Source organism: Heterodontus francisci, chromosome 2 (genome assembly GCF_036365525.1).
Source record: "Heterodontus francisci isolate sHetFra1 chromosome 2, sHetFra1.hap1, whole genome shotgun sequence".
NCBI lineage: Eukaryota > Metazoa > Chordata > Chondrichthyes > Heterodontiformes > Heterodontidae > Heterodontus > Heterodontus francisci.
Genome location: NC_090372.1, coordinates 41366169 through 41387745, shown reverse-complemented (window position 1 = coordinate 41387745; position 21577 = coordinate 41366169). Strand labels below are relative to the sequence as shown.

The window sequence follows — 21577 nt, the reverse complement described above, 5'->3', positions numbered from 1 at the left end:
TGAACTGTAAAGGACCCCCACTGAGAACAGAAAGGGACAGGCAGGCACACGGCTGGCAAAAGGTTAGACAGGGAAGGGGAAAAAGTGACTAAGAGGGCAGGTTAAAGGAAGTCCGGGGAGGTATCCCAGATGAAAACCCCTACTGTCATGTAATGTGAAAGGTTAGACCCCACCTCCTCCTACATAAATGCAGACGCAAGCACTCGAGTTTCTAACAGCATTTACAGGAACCTGCAGCGACAAAGACAGACCTCTCGGGGGCAGAATGTCGCAGGCGAGTGCAGTAGTCTGCACTAATACCTGCAGACAGGAGTGTCCCAGAGAACAAAGGGGAGATTAACAAAGAATCCTTCCCCACAGACAGAGAAAAAGGGAACCACCCTGAAGTTAAAAGCCTTTTCATGATTCAGCAAAGCACAGTGTGTGTTCAGGATAGACCGCCCACTACTGACTCTTGGAAAAAATTCCAATATAGGGCTAATTAAATCTAACGCCCCCTCCCCCCAAGCAGACCTCAACAGGAACAAAGACCCTAGGCAATCATGGCAATCGGCAAACTGAAGAAAAACTTCCCCAAAGAAACACTGTTACTGGGATGCCAAAAAGGGGAAATTGAAGTAGCACTGCCAAGAAAAGAAAGTTTTAGGATTCATGAATGAATGAGAGAAATGCACAGTTTTCTGGATCTTATATATTTTCTCTCAACTCTTTTAATGAAATGCACCTTTTCTTAAATCGCATTTCATTCCTCTGGGTGTGTAAGTGTCATGCAGGCCCCCACCTACCAAGAAAGAAACACATTAATTTCACCACATGGACATGAAATTTCAAATTGTTGCTGGGAAGAAGGAAAGGCCTGTTACAAGGCGTTGCCAGGCCCCTGGCTGGAAAGACATTTTTGCATATTGACAGTTTTTGTAGTTAAAGGACCATTCCCTGACACACACAATACACAAAGCCAGAAGTGGCTATACCAGTCAGTCACGTGACTACCCTGCTGACCAACTTGGGGAGTTTTAAATTGTAGAGACAGTGTTTGAACTGGCAGAAAGCTCTTTGCTCCTGGATTGATTCGACCTTTCCTGGCTGGCTCGCCACAGCCTCTCCTGTTGCTCCCATCTCTTTCTCACAGAACTCCAAAAACTGTCTGAAGACACATGAACCCCAACAGAGAAAAGTCTCCTACAGTGACCAAAGATTAAGAAGAATACTGGGCCCCAACGAAAAGCAAGACCTACCTACAATCAAGGACTTTACAGTGATCTCAAAGAACCATAACTACTCTTCAGATATTACCTCAAATCTTCCCACTTTAAATTTTTCTTCTGCTCTTTTCTGTCTCGATTTGCAAGTGTGTATCTGTAGGCGTCAACCGATTTAGAGTTGAAATTAATTTTAATAAAATTTCACTTTTCTTTAAACCTAAGAAAGCTTGTTTGAGCTAGTTTCTTTACCTTATAATTAGAAAGCGGTGAATAATGATTCACAAGGGGAGCTAAAAACAGTGTAAAAAATAAAACCCTGTTACAGCAAGACCAGGTGAAGGCTGAAAGGGAACCCTAGACTTCTTTCTCACCTCGTCGTAACACTAGTTTAAATAATTTACAGATCCCAGTAGAAGCATTTACTAATGTTGCTTTTATTCCAAATCTCTCACTGAAAACACGTACATATCTTCTGTGAACATTTTACAGTAATCAGAAAAAATTAAGTTCCAAGAGCCTGACAAGTATGTATGATGAAGCTTCTGAATTGATCAGTGACCATTTTGTAAAATACCCTTCATGACTAAAAAGGTCCTGTTAGAAGTTTTCAATTGATGCTCATATTTCAAGAACAAAAAGACACTTAAGGAAACCATTTACAGGTAACCATAAGAGTTAGTATTTTTAGTCACTCGTTGAATAAACACTGTGATCTTGCAACTGACCTTTGAAATGCTGAACAGATTGAAAATCTAATAGGCAAATATTGCCATCATTTTCATTAAGCAATTCAGTTTATTACGTTGGTCCCATACCACAACAGTGCCTTTGTGAACACACTGCCTCACTACAATTTCAGACTAAAAACCAGTGGCTGATTAAAGTACAGCCAGGGTTATGAAGCAGACCTAGCAAAAGTTATGTAGAGCCAATCTGAACATGTCATTTGTGCAGATCCACTTGTCATTATCATTTTTCAAAAGGAATAACTGATGAAAACCCATCACAGGGTCATCATCCACCTATGGGAGAGACAAAAGATTTGAATCAGTCAAGATTGTATACTGGAACAAAAAGAGTTAACTATTTACTCAGTCTGTACAGCACTTAATTTTTTTAAAAAATGTATTTAGCTGTAGCTTCCCTCAGAGTCAGACAGCTGTAGGTTCAAGTCCTACTCCAGATTTGAGCATCAAATCCAAGCTGATACTTAGTGCTGCACTGTTGTGGGATCCTGTCTTTTAGATGAGACGTTGAGCTGAAGCTCCATTTGCCCTCTCAGGTGGACATAGAAGATCCCATGGCACTATTTGAAGAGTAGGAGAACTCTCCCCCATGTGTCCAACAGCTCTCCTTCAATTGTCACTTAAAAGGTTGTAAAGCACTTTGGGATGCTCGGAGGCCATGAAATACAATACTGTATAAATACAACTTTTTCTTTTATGGCAGCTGTACAGAAGAGACTGCAGCAAATGATACAGCAATGTTTAAAAGTGTTAATTTACATTTCCTGAGTAGTATGGAAATGAAAGTACTCTACATTAAATGCAAAACTTTCCATTTTCAGAGGACAGTGACAGCTTGTTAACCTATCACTTACTCATTTTATTAGTAGGCAAAAGGCAACAAGACCAACCCAAAATCAACCTGGACTGGATTCAAACCTGGGACACTATCAAAAGCAACATGTGCAAGTTACCATCGCTATAAACTGACTTCACAAAATTAGCACAAATCAGGTATTCTAGATGCTTTCTCCCCTCTGTAATTGCCATGTGAAACTTATATTCTGGAAATAAGCCTTTCAAAATATTTAGATTTTTAGCAGAAACATGGATGTCAGGAGGAAATCTTTAAACATACTATTTTGGGTAAATTGCATGTTTCATACATTCCATTACAAGAATCAAATTTAAATGCTTATCAGTCTTAAGTGTGTGCTCTGCTCATAAACCTGGGAGCGTGCATCTCCAATGCTTTAGTTAATTGTATCTAGTCAAGAGTAAAATCAAAAGGAGGAAGAAGTTTGAAGAACCTACCCAAGATAACAATTATTAAAACACTTAAAAACAGCTTGCTGTCTACTCTTAATTCAAAAGTTGCTACTTCAAATTAAGTAATAATTAGACTTTTCGGCACACAAAGTGTGTCAAGAATAGATTGTATAAAAAAAGTGCAATAAACTGGATTGATTGGGAGAAAGGTTACTTTGGAGGCCCTTTTCTACTTTTAAAAACACGTGCATAAGTCTGACCACTGACTGCAGCCAATAAAGACTTGCATTTATACTGCAATGTTAAAAACCTCAAAGTTGCCAAGCACTTTACAGATAATGAAGTAACCTTTGAAGTGTAGTCATCATTGTAATGTAGGAAACATAGCAGCCAATTTGTGCAAAGCAAGCTCCACAAAACAACATGTGATGACCATATAATTCTTTAAGTGGTGTTGATTGAGGGATAAATGTTGACTGGAACACTGGGGATAACTCCCCTGCTCTTCTTCAAAATAGTACCATGGGATCTTTGATTCATCCAAAAGACGAGATCCCCAACAGTGCTGCACTCCCTCAGTACTGTACTGGAGTGTCAGCCTGGATTTTGTGCTCAAATCTGTGGAGTGAGACTTGATTCCTTCACTTTTATGCTGAGTAAGCTTGGTCCTTATGTTGTATTTAGGCTCACTGACAGAAGACAGGATATATACAGATACATGAACAATACTTATTTCATGTTGCTCATGGTTTAACAGCCATTTAAAATCAAGCCAAAATAAAAAAGCCAAGACCATTAATCCAGCTCCATATAGAGTGGGAAATTAAGGTACATCAACAAATATGTACAGTCTGATTCAATGACAAGATTCATGGAATAGCATCTACTTTTGTGTAAGTAACCTCAGGTTTTGAAGTCAGAAATAAAAAAGATAAATTACAATTTGTTAAAAAATTTAATTGTTAAATTATTTTTAAATTTCTTGGTTATTTCTGGCCAGCTTTGTACTTATAACTATTTAAAGATCCAAGCTTTGACGCTTTATATTTCCCGAGAGATAACTGAATTTTATGGTTGAGCAGTGCATCAGGACTTTAACATTTACCACTCATTGACTGTTCCTCAGTTGACTACATTGCCAGCAAGAGTAGTGCAATAATAGCTTAAAAGCTCAATAGTAGCTAGTGGGATGTTACTTAGCCTCTGGAGGAGTCTGGGCTGTCGATCAGCAGTCTTGCATCAAAGGTAGCATTGAACCAGAGTTTCTGCAAAAGCCACGTTGAACTCAGCTGCTAAACCAATTCCTAACTGGCATTTTAATTTCCCACAGTGGGAAGCTGCCACACCACTTTTTTGTAAGCTTGTTAAGCATGCCTTTAAAAGCAACAAGATTTATTGACCTGGGAGGGGTTGCACTGTATATTCACCAGAATGATACTAGAGCTAGAATATGATGACAAGTTACAAAGGCTAGGTTTGTATTTCCTCTAGAAGATTAAGGATGATCTAATTGAGGTGCTTAAGTTGACTGAATATTTGATATTATTTCAATTTTATTTCAATCTACCATATTTCCTCTGGTGGGGCAGGGGGGTTGAAGAGGGAAAAAAAAAGTCCAGAACGAGGGGGCAGAACATTAATTAGAACCAGGTTGTTCAGGAGCCAAGTCAAGAAGGACTTCACAGAAAGGCGAGTGGAAAAATCGGGAAACTCTCCCCTAAAAAGTTGTGGAAATTGAAAATTTCAAAACTGAATTTGATAGATTTTTGTTAGGACACTAAGGATTAAGGAATAAGAGGTGGGTAAAAGTACAAATCAGCCATGATCTAATTGAACGGAAGAACAGGCCTGCAGGGGTCAAAAGCCTACTGCAATTCATGTGCCCTTTAACAGTTTAAAAAAAATGCAATTTCTAATTTCACTCATTTTTGACAATAAATGGACTAGTGCCTTAAAGGAAAATACAAAAAGGACTGTGTTTTAACTGATTAAAATTGGAAGAATGAGCAAACACCCATTTTTGCTTTTGAACACAAGGTTTTTGTTTTATTTGTTCCTGGGATGTGGGCGTCACTGGCTAGACCAGCATTTATTGCCCATCCCCAATTGCCCTTGAGAAGGTGGTGGTGAGCTGCCTTCTTGAACTGCTGCAGTCCATGTGGGGTAGGTACACCCACAGTGCTGTTAGGAAGGGAGTTCCAGGATTTTGACCCAGCGACAGTGGACGAACAGCAATATAGTTCAAAGTCACAATGGTGTGTGGCTTGGAGGGGAACTTGAAGGTGGTGGTGCTCCAATGTATCTGCTGCCCATGTCCTTCTAGGTGGTCAAGGTCGCGGGTTTGGAAGGTGCTGTCTAAGGAGCTTTGGTGCATTGCTGCAGTACAACTTGTAGATGATACACACTGCTGCCACTGTGTGTTGGCGGTGGAGGGAGTGAATGCTTGTAGATGGGGTGCCAATCAAGCGAACTGCTTTGTCCTGAATGGTGTCGAGCTTCTTGAATGTTGTTGGAGCTGCACCCATCCAGGCAAGTGGAGAGTATTCCATCACACTCTCGACTTGTGCCTTGTAAATGGTGGACAGGCTTCGGGGAGTCAGGAGGGGAACTTATTCACCGCAGGATTTCTAGCCTCTGACCTGCTCTTATAGCTATGGCATTTATAGGACTACTCCAGTTCAGTTTCTGGTCAATGGTAACCCACAGGATGTTGATAGTGGGGGATTCAGCGATTGTAATGCCAGTGAATGTCATGGGGAGATGGTTAGATTCTTTTGTTGGAGATGGTCATTGCCTGGCACTTGTGTGGCGCGAATGTTACTTGCCACTTATCAGCCCAAGTCTGGATATTGTCCAGGTCTTGCTGCATTTCTACACGGACTGCTTCAGTATTTGAGTCGTCGCGAATGGTGCTGAACATTGTGTAATCATCAGTGAACATCCCCACTTCTGACCTTATGATGGAGAGGAGGTCATTGATGAAGCAGCTGAAGATGGTTAGGCCTAGGACACTACCCTGAGGAACTCCTGCAGTGATGTCCTGGAGCTGAGATGATTGACCTCCAACAACCACAATCATCTTTTTTTGTGCTAGGTATGACTCCAACCAGCAGAGAGTTTTCCCCGATTCCCATTGACCTCAGTTTTACTTGGGCTGGTTGATGACATACTCGGCCAAATGCTGCTTTGGTGTCAAGGGCAGTCACTCACCTCATCTCTTGAGTTCAGCTCTTTTGTCCATGTTTGAAGCAAGACTGTAATGAGGTCAGGAGCTGCGTGGCCCGGGCAGAACTCAAACTGAGCAGGTTATTGTTAAGCAAGTGCCACTTGATAGCACTGTTGACGACACCTTCAATCACTTCCCTGATTGAGAGTAGACTGATGGGGCGGTAATTGACCAGGTTGGACTTGTCCTGCTTTGTGTGTACAGGACATACCTGGGCAATTTTCCATATTGCCGGGCAGATGCCAGTGTTATAGCTGTACGCGAACAGCTTGGCTTGGAGCGCGGCAAGTTCTGGAGCACAGGTCTTCAGTCGTTTCATGATATTACACGGAGTGAATCGAATTGGCTGAAATCTGGCATCTGTGATGCTGGGGACTTCAGGAGGCGGCCAAGATGGATCATCCACTTAGCACTACTGGCTGAAGATTGTTGCAAATGCTCAGCCTTATCTTTTGCACTGATGTGCTGGGCTCCCCCATCATTGAGGATGGGGATATTTGTGGAACCACCTCCTCTAGTTAGTTGTTTAATTGTTCACCACCATTGTGTCTGTCAAGTTACTGAATTGAGCCACACCAATGTAAAGAAACCCACACTTCCCAAGCAAATTCTCCCACTCACCTTTAGCTGTCCTACCACCATACTAAGAACACAGCTGTCTGGTGCTGGTTGATGGTCCTCTGCAGTTATACTATGCTGAATTTTCTGGAATGGTAGGCTCTAGAGTTTAAAAGAAGTGACAAATAAAGTTTTACTTTATGCTTCACATTCAGTCCAAACTGTTATCAATGACCAAACCCATTAACAATTGGAAAGCCAATGCAAAAATTAAGATGCGACAAGTTCCCAAAACTTGAAAAAAGTAGCTACATTGAAATTCTCAAACAATATACACTCCCAAGACTCAGGCCATAAATATCTTGCGACTGACTTGAACTGAAGTGTCTGCTTGCCAGTGAAAAGTAGTTGCTGTATTCCAGTCATATAGTTAGGCTTATGTAGTTTCTTGGTATCAGCAAACACACTTTAACCAGTATGCTTTAATTTATACAACACTGGGTTGCCCTACAATCCAGCACATCCAGGGAGGAGTGGCGTTGCAGGAAATGCACACTGAGAAAATCACAGGGATGCAGCCCCTGGGAGCACCAACACATGGAATCGCCCATGGATAAGCCTTGCTCAACATGGAAAATAGCACACATAGATCCCAGATTGAATCTGCCAACACCACAACATTTCTAGGAAAATTCTCTAATTCTTCCTGAAATGTCTCAAACAGACATGGAGACTGTTTATCGGTATCACCCAACAAATCATTGACAAAAGATTTTGAATAGGGCAGGTGACAAGACAGACCAGTGCAATGGATAAGAATTCCTTACATAAGCCCTGGAGCTGGAATATATACTGATTTTTAAAAAAAATTGTCACGTGTTCCCATTGCTCCCACCTCCGAGAGTTATATAAAGCACTTGGCCAAAATCTTATATAAAAAAAACTAAGCATGCATGTTAAATTTCCCCATCTGGTACCATTCAACAAAATCATTTGGGAACAAATTCCAGCCTTTTTTATTGCACTTTCAGAAGTTAATGCACCTGATATTCATGTTATAAAAATATGAATTATGAGTGTTTGAGCTCAAAAGGATACCTTTTATTAGTGGGATAAAGTCACATGTGATACAAACAGAATTCGATTACCTCCTCAGAAAGGCAGCTCCAAAATCAAATTGTTGGTTCTCCACAGTCATTATCCCAACCCCATCACCAGAGGATGTATATCGGAATTGACTACAATATCTATGCCTGCCTGGACTCAGAGGTAGCACTCACCTCAGTCAAAAGTTCAGTCATGAGTTCAAATTAGTACATAATCTAGGCTGGCATTTCAGTGAGGGAGTGCCACACAGTTGGAGGTGCTGTCCTTTAGTGAGAAGTTAAACTGATGTCCCATCTGCTTTCAGATGGATATAAAATCAGGTGGCACTGTTCAAAGGGAAGCATGGGAGTTCTCTTGGTGTCCTGGCAAATGTTCGCTCCTCAAAAACCTCCCCCACTGAAACTGATAATCTGGTTACTTGGCTCATTGCTGTCTGTGGGACAAACTGGCTGCCTTGTTTTGCAACATTACAACAAAAAGTACCTCATGAGCTATGAAGCACTGTGGGATGTCTTGTGGTCATGAAATGCAGTATATAATTTTTTTTTTTCCTTTCTCCTATTCTAAAATTTGCCAGGTGACAAAATGCAGTCCACTCACTCCCAGCAAGTTAGTTCATTAATACTTTCCATCTATGTAGCAAACTCCGTCACCTTGCCCAACTTCAATGCAGGCAAATCTCTACTATGGCCCCGAGTTGACATCAAACTGCTATAACACGCTTCTGTGTTGTAATTTAGGGTGTTACTGTGATCATATAATATGCCTTTTGAAAAGAGGCCTCAATTATGGAATGATGAAGGAAGTCAGTCCACAAAAAGTCTATTGAGAATTTATATAATTGCACACCCTCGTGAATTAAAACATTCTGCTGATCCCACATTATCTCCCTCACAATCTACCGGATTTCCCTGAAGCTTCAAGTAGACCTTAATCAGCACACTGGTTTGGCAAAGCACCTTTCCATCCTTCAATTATTTTTGAGGAATGGTTAAGTGACTAGGTCTCCAGCTTCAACCCTTTTTTATTTTAGGGCTGTGAACAGAGGCAAGAAAACCATCTGGCCACATCATGGTGTTCATCTCATCAGTAGTCACGGAGATGAATACGGAGACTTAAATCACAAAAAGGATATTGCTGACCACAAAAGGTTTTGGCATGACAATACGGAACACAGCACAGCCACTTATTATGGGGCCAACATCTACCCATGAAAGCAAAGTAGTGCCACTTTTGGCTGGTCAGCAGTCCAAAGTTTCTCCAAGGACATAGCAAGCTATTCATAAGTATGTGAATAATTGCCATACCATTCTGAAATTAATACCAAGGCCATGAAATTGGTGAACCTTCGAAAAACAGCAGAGACTAATGTTAAAAGGGGTTTGCATCACCCTTGAAGCTCCAGGCCAGAAATATTCCAATCACTCAAAAGGCAGCAAAGGACAGTTTGGAAATCTTTCTGTACGGCTATCCAGTGATGTACCTACAATCAACGATCCTCTAGAAATCAGCAATTTGCAGCTTCTGAAGAACATGGTTACATGGTTTGCCAGATTCATCCACGCTTAAAAATAATGGATCTAGACCTAACAAGATTAGCTGAATACAGCGACTTCAAATACCAGACAGTAAGTCATGGTCAACAATCTGAGGCACGTTACAGGCACAGTTTTTCTCTGGTACCATAGACCATTCAACGATACTGCAACCTCAAAAACATAGGCAGCAAGCATTCCATCGATCTCCTGAACAGCAATGATATGAATCCATTCCTGAGAAAACAAGTCACATTTTAAATTCCAGGTGGCAGAGGCCAGACTTTTTGGAAGAATTCTTATGTTTTTATTAGACACTTCTCATTGAGATATGCAGTCTTAGCACTCAATTTCTGTAGGTAGAGGCTATGCATCATAGCGAAGCAACATATAAGCAGGCATGACCAGAATTTATTTATTTATTTATTTTTTTAAAGTGATGTTTTGAGGGATAAACGTTGGCCTGGACACTGAGAACTCCCGTTTTTCAATTGTGCTGTGGGACCTTTGACATCCATCCGAGTGTGCAGACGGGGACGTGGTTTAAATGTCTCACCCAAAAGATGGCACCTTCAACAGAGCGGCACTCCCTCATTACTGCATTTGTGCCAACTTAGACTATGCGCTCAAGTCTATGGCACAGGACATGTTAAGATCATCAGTAATATTAGTCCATCTTAACTACAAACAGGAATTTACTATAAAATATCTAGATGAAAATAAGTTCATTTGGGATTTGGCTTGAAGATTGTTGTTTCCATACTTGGAATGGAACAAACAGCTTCAACACAACCAACTGCTAGTGGAAAGTATGGATACTAGAATTAATCATTCTCAGCAAACATAGTATGATCATATGTCAGTTGAATTAACACCCTAAGCTAGCTGGGCATCTACAACATTGCAACAAAGCAGGAATAAGGCACCTACAGAATCCAAGGGGGAATATGAATAGAAATTAAAATGGTGGAAAACATGTGACGCGTTTAAACCAAGACATTGGACAGCATATGGCTAGATACCACATTGTGAATGCCAGTTACACCCATCCACATTATTCTGGTAATCACAATGTGTGTTAATACAAGACAGACACGATACAAGTATGATATACATACAGCTATTTTCTCCATTATTGCAGCTTTTCCTTGGAAAGGTTGTCCTTCCCATGTTAAGCAGGAACAGTCACTCTAGAAGTGAAAAAAAGTTTTAAAATTAATTACACTTTATGAAGAGTTACAATCTTCTGACAAAATCTTCATGCATTTCACATCTTTGTAATGGTACTAGTTTTTTGTCCCTTCAGAATCTGTAATCAGCTCTACCTCAAAATTGAGAGAGAAAGAAACACATGCCTTACTCCAAATATGCGCTCAAAGGGAAAAGGGCTAAACCAGGTAATTAGACCAGTTAGCTTCAGTCAGTTGTAGAAAAGCTGTCAGGGATCCTAACAAAGAGACATTACTAAGCACTGAAAAAAAGTACAGGTAATGTCCTTACCTGGTCTGGCCTACAGATGACTCCTGATCCACAGCAATGTGGTTGACTTTTAAATGCCCTCAAAGATGGCGTAGCAAGCCTCTCAGTTCAAGGGCAATTAATGCCGGCCTCGCCAGCGATGCCCACATCCCATGAACGAATAAAAAAAATAAATCAGGGACGATCAGCATAGATTTAAGGGTTAGGTCATGCTGAATCTAATTTGATCAAATCCTTTGGGGAATCACCAAGTGTTTAGGTAAAAGGATTGTAGTATATATTTGGACTTCCAGTGACATGCAAGATACTTTTTATGAAGATCAGCATTCATGGCATCATATAGAATTTTACAGCACAGAAGCAGACCATTCAGCTCAACAGGTCTCTGCCCCACATGAGCCTCCGTCCAACCCTCTATCTTATCTAATCTCATCAACATATCTTTCTATTCCTTTCTTTGTCATGTGCTTATCTAGCTTCTCCTTAAATGCATTTATGCTGCTTGTCTCAACCACATGGTGCGATAGCACATTCTTACCTGTGTCTAGTTAAGAAGTTTCTCCTGAATTCCCTATTGTATTTGTTAGTGTCCATCTCATCAACTCTGGAGTCCCCCAAGGACTTATACTTGCCCCCTCTCCCATTTCTCATCTACATGCTATCCACTGGGTGACAAACAAAAACATGTCAGGTTCCACAAGTACCCTGATGATAATCAGCTCTACCTCACTACAACCTCTTTCGACCCCTCCACCGTCTCTAAATTATCAGACCGCTTGTTCGACATCCAGTACTGGATGAGCAGAAATTTTCTCCAATAAATATTCGGACAACCAAAGCCATCATCTTCAGCCCCCTCCACACAGACTTTGTTCCCTAGCCATCAACTCCATCCCTCTCCCAGGTATTAGACCATTGACAACTTTGGTGTTGTATCTGACTGAGTTTCTGACTACATATTCATGCCATCATCAAGACTGCCTACATCCATTTCCATATCACCACCTAACTCTGCTCCTAACTCAGCTCACATGCTGTTAAAACTCTCATCCATGCCTTTGTTATCTCTACACTTGACTATTCCAACACTTCTGGCAGCCTCCCATCTTCCACCTTGCATAAATTTGAGCTCATCCAAAACTTTGGTGCCTATATCCTAATCTGCATCAAGACACATTCACTGACCACCCCTGTGCTCACTGGCCTACTTTGGTTCCCAGGCCAGCAATGCCACGATTTTGAAGAGAAAAGAGCCCAATTTGTTCAACCTTTCCTGATAAGTATATCCTCTTAGTTGGGGTATCATCCTGGTGAATCTTTTTTGCGCTTTTTCCAAAGTCTCTTTTTTTTTTAATAATATGGAGACCAGAACAGTGCACAGGACTCATGGTCCAGCCAAGGTTCTATACAAGTTTAACACAACTCTGCTTTTCAATTCTATCCCTCTAGAAGTGAACCGCAGTGTTTGGTTTGCTTTTTAAAAAAAGGCCTGCATCGCTACTTTTCGTGATTTGTGTATTTGCACTCAGAGATCCTTTTGCTCCTCTACCCCATTCAGACTCATTATCCAAAATATGCGGCCTTCTCCTTTTCCTACCAAAAGGCACCACCTCACTAATCAATACTGAAATTAATTTGCCAATTACACACCCACTCTGCAAGTTTATTAATGACCTTCTGTATTTTGTCTCATACTTCCTTTGTATTAACCATGGCTCCCAATTTGGTACTGTCCATAAATTTTGAAACTGCACTTCCGATTCTAGTCCTAGTCATGAATGCAAATTATGAACAACCGATCCCTGTGAAATACTATTCCCACCTTTTTTAGTCTGAGTAGCTACCTTTAACCCCTACTTTCTGTCTTGTAGCCAGCGCCAGCTTGCTATCCATTCTGCTGCCTATACTCAGACTCCACACGCTTTGACCTGAAATCGTGAGTCTACAATGCGATACCTTATCAAAGGCCGTTTGAAAATCCAAATGGATTACATCTACTCTGTTACTTCGGCAAAGTATTCAATAAGGTTAGTCAAGAATGACCCTCTCCTTTGAAATCTATGCTGATATTTTCAGTTTAAATATTTTTAATACATCTTTGAATAAGGATTCATCACCTTTCCTACCACCCTTAGGTTAACTGATCTATAGCTCCCTGGACTTTATCCATCTCCCTTAAGTATAAGGATCACATTAGTTGTCCGCCAGTCCTCTGGCATTATTCCCTTTTCTAATAAATGTTTAGATATGTGAAATAATGCTTCTACTATCTCTCCTCTAACAACTTCTACTATGCGCAGATGCTATCCATCTTCTAAAATTGATTAGTTTATCAATTATCTTCTCTTCTCTAAAATGTTTCAATATCTATTTTGATCTGTTTTTCTAAAGTCATGTCCACCTTGTCAGTCTCCTGGTAAATGCAGAAGTAACTGGTCAATAGCTGCCATTTTGATGTGATTACCTGAGAGTTTATTTTGCGCAACTCTTCGTGGCCCTATTCCCATCCTGATTTTTTGGTTGTGTGTCTGTAAAATATTTTCTATTTTTATATTCCTCAATAATTTAATTTCATAGCTCCCCTTTGCTTTCTTAATTTAACTTTTCCACCCCCCCCACCCTCTTTGTATTCCTTTTTGTCATCTTCCCCTTTATTGTCTACATACTTAGTGTATTAAAGTGATATGGATAGATTGTTTAAAAGAAAAAAAAACAAAAGCAGAAAGTAGAAGGAATTAAATAGAAGAGTTTCAAAATTATTAGTGGGCTGGATTGTAAATAGTGAAAGCTTACTTCCACATTGGGGGACATGAACTTAGGGGGGTTACACAAAAGGTATCCAACATATATCCAGTGCTGCAAATGTAACTGTGGAAGAGCCAGCAGGAGGTGCAACAGCCAAAGAAGAAGTGGCACACAAGAGGTACATTTACTGTGAAGTTTCCAGTTAGTATGAAATTCTCATTCTTACTGTTACTCTGCTAAAGCTTCCTTATTAACTAAAAACTTACAGTAAAATTCCAAATGCATCTACTACACATTCCTCTCGTCCCAAGTCTGCCATTGCTTCTACTAATGCCACTGCTCCTCTTCTCATAATTCATTTGCTCTAGTTTCCCTCTCATCTCCCCTATATCCTCCCTAAATTCTGTTCTGATTTCCAGCATCTAGTTTTTTTCCCCCTTACTTTTTATTAGGATATAGACTGCCTTGACTTCGATTGTCACTCAAATCATTTAAAAAGCAGAAATTGTACGCACACACAAAGAAAAATACTCAAGAGTACAAGGAAAAGGATTAGTGCATCAGCAGTGGGGAAGCTAGCACTGACAAAGTGGGCCAAATGATTTCCTTCCGTACCAAAAGTTTATGATTCCGGGTCTCTCAAAGTCCACCCAATTGCTGGGAGCCCAGCTCGAATTTGTACAGAGGTGGCACTAGACAAGTGAAGTCTTTCTGTAACAATACATTTCAAGCCTGGTTCAGCAAATAGCAGTCTCCTTTTCCCATTACATGGTTCCCTTGTCAGAAGTACTTAATCATATTATACGGTTTTAAAATACCACTCCTGCTCACCAGATGGCAAACTTCTCAAGTGCTGTGATACTGAGAGCCCACTAAAGCAGAACCCACTATGTCTTTTATCTTAAACACAGGAGAAGCAGAAATGCAACTGCTCAACATAAGCATCAAATGCAAAACTGCACAAACTTACATAGAGAGTCCCAAGCTGTGTTCGGTCTACATCAAACTGTTGGTAATAGTGCTGCACAAAACCTCTACCAATCTGCTCCCACAATGGGTGTTCAGCCATTCTGATGCCCAACAGCAAATGATTTCGTTCTGTCAAAAGAGATGTTAGTGAAATTATTATTTTCAACATCAACTAACTTCACCAGAATACTATAGTTAAGAAGCTGCTGGCGATACAATATTTTCTATTCAAGAGTGTTTGCGTTTAAGTTATTGTACCCCTTTATTCTCCTGAACTAGCAAGTGGTTAGGATCTGGAATGCACTGCCTGGGAGTGTGGTGAAGTCAGATTCAACTGTGGTTTTCAAAATCAAATTGGACAATCACCTAAAGATAAATTTACAGGGTTATGGGAATGGGGCAGTGAAGAGGAACTAGCTTCGAGAGCTATGCAGACTCAGTCTGATTGGTCTCCTTCTGTGCCATAAACATTCTATCCATAGTTCATAAAAGCCACAAGTTGTGTCCTCAGACATTGCCAATTATGCTCTGAATCCAACCACAAGCAATTGCAGGTGAAATAAGACTACTTCTGTCAACCTCCACACTGGTAATTTCCAGTAATGACGCTTAGGTCAGAAACTCAACTGAGCGTATAATGGATTATCAGACATCCATCCCACTGCGTAGATCCACTAGCGTTTCCAATCCTTTTAGATCACCAGGAGTCTCCAGGAATGGAAGATTGATTTCCCAGGCTGCTGCTGGCAACAGGAAAGTACTTTGCACTTGCGGTTTACAGCGGCAAGCCCATGTATTTTTACTTATTGCAGGAAACCTTTCCTGCATCCGGCACCCACCATCATACCTGCCTCCCCAATGTCATAGCTCCGCGGCCTTCTGTTGAGTTTCTTGGTCTGTTCAATAAGCTGGTCCTGTCCTTGCACCATAATTACTGTGGCAGCAGACAAAGGGACCAGCCAAAAAACAAATTCCAGGTCTAATCTAATAAGAATTTCAACTCTGACCGACCAAGTGCAGCCTGCAACCAGTATGTTATTCTGAATATAATTCAAGGAGAGAGAAAGCCTCCCTGTACATGGAAGACGTCGGCATTTTCTGCTCAAATCTACTGTTGGTATACAGACTGATGAGCGTCTGCGATCTGTTCAAACTGGGCTCAGGAGCCAAAGTAAAATCACAGGAAGAGCGAGGCCATGTTCTTTGGGAACTGGGCTGACCAATCCTTTGACCCCTTCACTGATAGATCAGCCGGGACTAAATGGATAGCTCAGTGGTGAGCCAGCATAGACTCAAGGGGCCAAATTGCCACCTTCTGTGCTGTAAATGACTATGACTACCTGAAGGTGCTGGGGATATGATTTGGAGGAGCTCATTTGTACACCAAAAACTGAAAGGAGCACAAAGCCAAGGTGAAATAGAAACTAGGCATGTGGGAGCAACACTTCCTCTCTATTGCAATTAAGAACCTGGTCACGGATGCAAAGCACTCTTGGTGTTACCCTACATGGGGCGGGTCTGGCCCATACCCCGATCCTGTGCCATGGTGGTCACCAGAGCCATCTTCCACTTTATCTGGAGATTGAAGATGGACTGTGCCCACAGGGACACGGTGAACACTAGATAAATGGGAGAAAAAAAAGAGTATCCAATGTCACAAAAACAAGAAATGCTGGATTCACTCAGCAGGTCTGGCAGCATCTGTGGAAAGAGAAGCAGAGTTAACGTTTCGGGTCAGTGACCCTTCTTCGGAACTGACAAATATTAGAAAAGTCACAGATTATAAACAAGTGAGGTGGGGGTTGGGCAAGAGATAACAAAGGAGAAGGTGCAGATTGGACCAGGCCACATAGCTGACCAAAAGGTCACAGAGCAAAGGCAAACAATATGTTAATGGTGTTTTGAAAGACAAAGCATTAGTACAGATTAGGTGTGAATATACTGAATATAGAACATCAGCAAGTGCAAACCTGAAGAAAAACAACCTGAAAAAAACAGTGGGTAAGCAAACTGAACAAACTAAGATGAAATGAAATAAATGCAAAAAATGTAAAAAGGAATGCAAAAAAAAAGGAAGAAAAAATAATTAAAAATGAAAGTAAAGTGGGGGGCTGTCATGCTCTGAAATTATTGAACTCAATGTTCAGTCCGGCAGGCTGTAGTGTGCCTAATCGGTAGATGAGATGCTGTTCCTCGAGCTTGCGTTGATGTTCACTGGAACACTGCAGCAATCCCAGGACAGAGATGTGAGCATGAGAGCAGGGGGGAGTGTTGAAATGGCAAGCAACCGGAAGCTCAGGGTCCTGCTTGCGGACTGAGCGGAGATGTTCCGCAAAGCGGTCACCCAGTCTGCGCTTGGTCTCCCCAATGTAGAGGAGACCACACTGTGAGCAGCGAATACAGTATACTACATTGAAAGAAGTACAAGTAAATCGCTGCTTCACCTGAAAGGAGTGTTTGGGGCCTGGGATAGTGAGGAGAGAGGAGGTAAATGGGCAGGTATTACACCTCCTGCGATTGCAAGGGAAGGTGCCCTGGGACGGGGACGAGGTGGTGGGGGTAATGGAGGAGTGGACCAGGGTGTCGCGGAGGGAACGATCCCTTCGGAATGCTGACAGGGGAAGGGAGGGGAAGATGCGAGTGGTAGTGGCATCACGCTGGAGGTGGCGAAAATGGCGGAGGATGATCCTTTGGATATGGAGGCTGGTGGGATGAAAAGTGAGGACAAGGGGAACCCTGTCATGGTTCTGGGAGGGAGGGGAAGGGGTGAGGGTAGAGGTGCGGGGAATGGGTCGGACACGGTTGAGGGCCCTGTCAACCACAGTGGGGGGAAATCCTCGGTTGAGGAAAAAGGTCATATCAGAAGCACCGTCATGAAAGGTAGCATCATCAGAGCAGATGCGTCGGAGACGGAGAAACTGGGAGAATGGAATGGAGTCCTTACAGGAGGTAGGGTGTGAAGAAGTGTAGTCGAGGTAGCTGTGGGAGTCAGTGGGCTTATAATGGATATTGGTAGACAACCTATCCCCAGAGATGGAGACAGAGAAGTCGAGGAAGGGAAGGGAAGTGTCAGAGATGGACCATGTAAAGGTGAGAGAAGGGTGGAAATTGGAAGCAAAGTTGATAAAGTTTTCGAGTTCGGGGCGGGAGCAGGAAACGGCACCGATGCAGTCATCAATGTACCGGAAAAAGAGTTGGGGGAGGGGGCCTGAGTAGGACTGGAACAAAGAATGCTCGACATATCCCACAAAAAGACAGGCATAACTAGGACCCATGCGGGTACCCATAGCGACACCTTTTACTTGAAGGAAGTGCGTGGAGTTGAAGGAGAAGTTGTTCAATGTGAGAACAAGTTCAGCCAGGCAGAGGAGGGTGGTGGTGGATGGGGACTGGTTGGGCCTCTGTTCCAGGAAGAAGCGGAGAGCCCTCAAACCATCCTGGTGGGGGATGGAGGTGTAGAGCGATTGGACATCCATAGTGAAGAGGCGGCGGTTGGGACCAGGAAACTGGAATGTCCACCCTGATCCAATATCCAATGTCACCCTGATCCTGAAGGCAATCTTTATGTGCGGCTGTATTAAGCTGTGCGTAGACCCTCGTTACCAAACGCCAAGTGTCACTATGTGCTGAGGTTCTTTCTGTCCCAGGTGTTGCAAAGGATGGTTCTGGCCACATTTCCGCAGAACGCTCCATTCAGTTGGATCGTGCTGCGCCACCTGTCCATCGTGGAAAAGTTTGTGCAGTAAAACTCGTTTGACTGCAAGTCCATGAAGCACTGGTCCACACATAGTGTCCTCGAGACTGTAGGAAAAAGGAGATGGCAGATCGTGTCGTATGCTTCCCCAAGCAAATTGTCAAACTAATTTTTGGCAATAAGCCACTTTACCAACTTTCAAAACAAGTACTAAGATGTAGCTTGGCTGGTGATGAGAAAGGTCCTTTCTGCACGCACAGAGTCTCTCTGTATGCCTAGATCGCCACAGCCTCTGCACGCTGCCCTCAAGGTAGCTGTGGTGGGGAAGAGACCGTCGCCCACCTCCTTCTGGAATGCACTTTCACAAAGGGGGTCTGGAAAGAGATGCAGTGGTTTTTGCTGAGGTTCATCCCGAGCAACTCCGTAACACAGGAATCTGTGCTGGATGTTTCCAGGGACGCACACAGAGATAATCAACTTAATCTTTTACAAATAAAGTATATTTTTGGGGAAAAAAGACCGAGGCATTTTTGGAACATCCTAAGGTTGTGAAAAGCACTAATATGAATACAAATTATTTCTCAATTTGAGGACAGTTGAATTAGGAACCAATTGCAGGTAAACCTCCCAGATCCTGCCACAAAACGATGCAGAATCTCAGGAATACATTGCATTTCTTGAAAAGGAACATGCATCTTGATCAGAAATACAAGATTTCAATTTCACACTTAATTCGAAACCAGCAAAGGGCAGGAGGAAAAGACCAACCAGGGCGTACAAAAATTACACGACTTGCGAGATAGTCTAGATATTTTCAGCATTAAATATATGCTTACAAAGTATACTTCTAAAAAGGTTAACTTTCAAATAGTTTGTTAGAAACAGATATGAATTACTAAGAACAGTAATGCAATAAAAGTTAGTTGCATACCTCGCGCCATTTAGTGGCGCAATGAACACCAGCAAAGGACAAGCACCTACTATTAACCATGAGGTGCAAATTGCCAGCAATTTCCTTACAGCATTTGTCCGGAAGCCAATGAATACCCACGAGGTTTAGCTCAGCAATCTTTAAACCGCGATTCATTTCACTTTAAGCTTGCAAATATGCAACATGGTTACTTAAGAGTACGTTCATATTCTCTAAACGGATATCAAAAGACTTCCAATTAAAATAGCGGATAACCGAAAAATAAAATACCCCCCCCCCCTTGCAAAAGATCTGCCCTAAAAGGTGGGGGAACACTGAGCTTTGTGGATATAACACGTCTGAAACAAACTGAACGCATGGACCATTGTGATTGAAAGCTTTTCAATTGATCGTTTTCATCCAAACTCCGCGCCACGCAGAAAGACAAGGCAGCTTTACTGAAAAGTCGCCACAATCGGCATATAAAATATTGCACTGCAATTTCAAACAAGGCCTCGAAGGAAACTGAAGATGGGTGGAGGGCGAAAAAAGAGTTATGCAGACACCAATCACAAGACAAAAAGTTTTGCCAGCGGACACTCACTTTACCGAGGAGCTGGGAACCAGACAGAGTTGTTCAATCCTGTGCCTTCTGACTATGGAACCTCAAACTCAGCACACGTTCCAGAGCCGGCACCTTTCATAAGGCGCGCTACACTGTAGATTGCCGCCAGCGCCCCGGGGCAAGCTCCGCCCAGTGCCCGGGGCTCATCCAGCAACTGGATTGGGGCATTCTAGTAACGGGTGTTGGAAAGCCGTCTGCTTTGCTCAATATCATGGGCAGTCACCTTTGTAGTTTGTTTTAAACTTTTTGCAAATTCTAAATTAATTATGGACGAGCAAGGCACTATCTTAACTCATCTATCCAAAGTGATGCTAACTTTGGACTGCCAATTTTGGCTGGACGTGTTCTTGGATCGAACCGTCCAGCCCAGTTATACTACCTTTTTTCCATCTCCAGGATTTTTATATTGAATAAAGGAATGTTCAAATCAAAGAAAAAAGCCAATATTTTAATTCCATTGTAATTTGCAGTGCTTTCCAGAAGATTAATCTTTAATTCCTGGAAAGTCCAGGAAAATCCTGGAGGATTGGCATTTTAGGAGGTAGGAAACTGACAGTAGGGATAATGAGTATGTACTCAATGTCAGGATGTGGTTGTGGTGGGGGAAATTAAGCCTGGGTAGATGTAGCAAATCAAGAGGTAGAGTCAAGGTAGGAGAGCAGAATAGCAACATGGGAAATGAAGGTCAGAGAATGGCAGGGAGGATCAGAGTGAAAAAACATAAAAACACACCAACAGTCAAGACTAGATGTTACAAAGATAACAAAAACACAAAAGTAAAGGCTCTGTAACTGAATGCACGTAGCAAAGTAGATGAATTGATAGCGCACATTGAAGTAAATAAATATGATCTGATAGCCATACGGAGACGTGGCTGCAGGATGACCAGGATTGGGTCCTGGATATTGAGTATATGACATTCAAGAAGAATAGAAAGCTAGGTAAAGGTGGTGGGATAGCACTGTTAATCAAGGATGGCATTGGTGCAATAGTTAGAGATGACCTTGATTCAGGATGTAGAATTGGTTTGGGTGGAGATGAGGAATAGTAGGGGAAAGAAGTCACTAGTAAAAAAAAAGTGCTAGGGAAATTAATAGGGTTAAAGGCTGACAAATCCCCAGGGCCTGATAATCTATATCCCAGAGTACTACAGGAAGTGGCCTTGGAAATAGTGGATGCATTGGTAGTCATCTTCCAAAATTCTGCAGACTCTGGAGCAGTTCCTACAGATTGGAGGGTGGCATTGTTACCCTACTATTTAAAAAAGGAGGGAGAGAAAAATCAGAGAATTACAGACCAGTTAGCCTTACATCAGTAGTGGGGAAAATGCTAGAGTCTATTATAAAGGATGTGATAGCAGAACACCTGGAAAGCATAAATGGGATTGGACAAAGTCAGCATGGGTTTACGAAAGGGAAAATCATGCTTAGCAAATCTACTGGAGTTTTTTGAGGATGTAACTAGTAGAATAGATAAGGAAGAACCAGCGGATGTGGCGTATTTGGATTTTCAGAAGGCTTTTGATAAGGT

The 21577-nt window shown here is 42.0% G+C and overlaps 2 protein-coding genes across 7 annotated transcripts in view; both read right to left on the bottom strand.

Moving 5' to 3' along the window:
* Positions 1-1618: 1618 nt before the first annotated feature.
* On the bottom strand, positions 1619-20177 carry LOC137383943 (nuclear transport factor 2-like). Of its 4 annotated transcripts, none has more exons than XM_068057399.1 (5): positions 20032-20177; positions 14820-14947; positions 10744-10815; positions 7047-7145; positions 1619-2227 (listed from the first exon to the last, which is right to left on the bottom strand). In XM_068057399.1, exons 2-5 carry the CDS (start codon positions 14916-14918, stop codon positions 2114-2116), a joined length of 384 nt encoding a protein of 127 aa, XP_067913500.1. In that variant the 5' UTR covers positions 14919-14947; positions 20032-20177; the 3' UTR covers positions 1619-2113. The 4 variants fall into 4 exon arrangements, with proteins under 4 accessions (XP_067913500.1, XP_067913493.1, XP_067913476.1 ...); XM_068057392.1 differs by having other exon boundaries at positions 20027-20176; XM_068057375.1 differs by lacking the exon at positions 20032-20177 and adding an exon at positions 19444-19462.
* The window catches only part of rbfa (ribosome binding factor A), a 41453-nt gene continuing 35718 nt past the window's right edge, over positions 15843-21577 (bottom strand). For 2 of the 3 annotated variants that reach the window (XM_068057346.1, XM_068057361.1), the window contains 2 exons: positions 18114-18619; positions 15843-16437 (listed from right to left, as the gene is read on the bottom strand). The gene's annotated coding sequence lies outside the window, so the exon portion shown is untranslated. Of the gene's footprint in view, positions 16438-18113; positions 18620-18672; positions 18887-21577 lie in introns of those variants that run through there. The other variant, XM_068057351.1, reaches the window with a different exon arrangement.

Bases quoted from the DNA above. Each gene is read 5' to 3' on its own strand.
- LOC137383943 (XM_068057375.1), bottom strand. The intron at 10,816-14,819 runs GTAAGTTTGTGC...TTTCACTTCTAG, and splicing joins CACAGCTTGGGACTCTCTAT to AGTGACTGTTCCTGCTTAAC. The intron at 2,228-7,046 runs GTGAGTGGGAGA...TCTCTCCCATAG, and splicing joins TGGTGGTAGGACAGCTAAAG to GTGGATGATGACCCTGTGAT.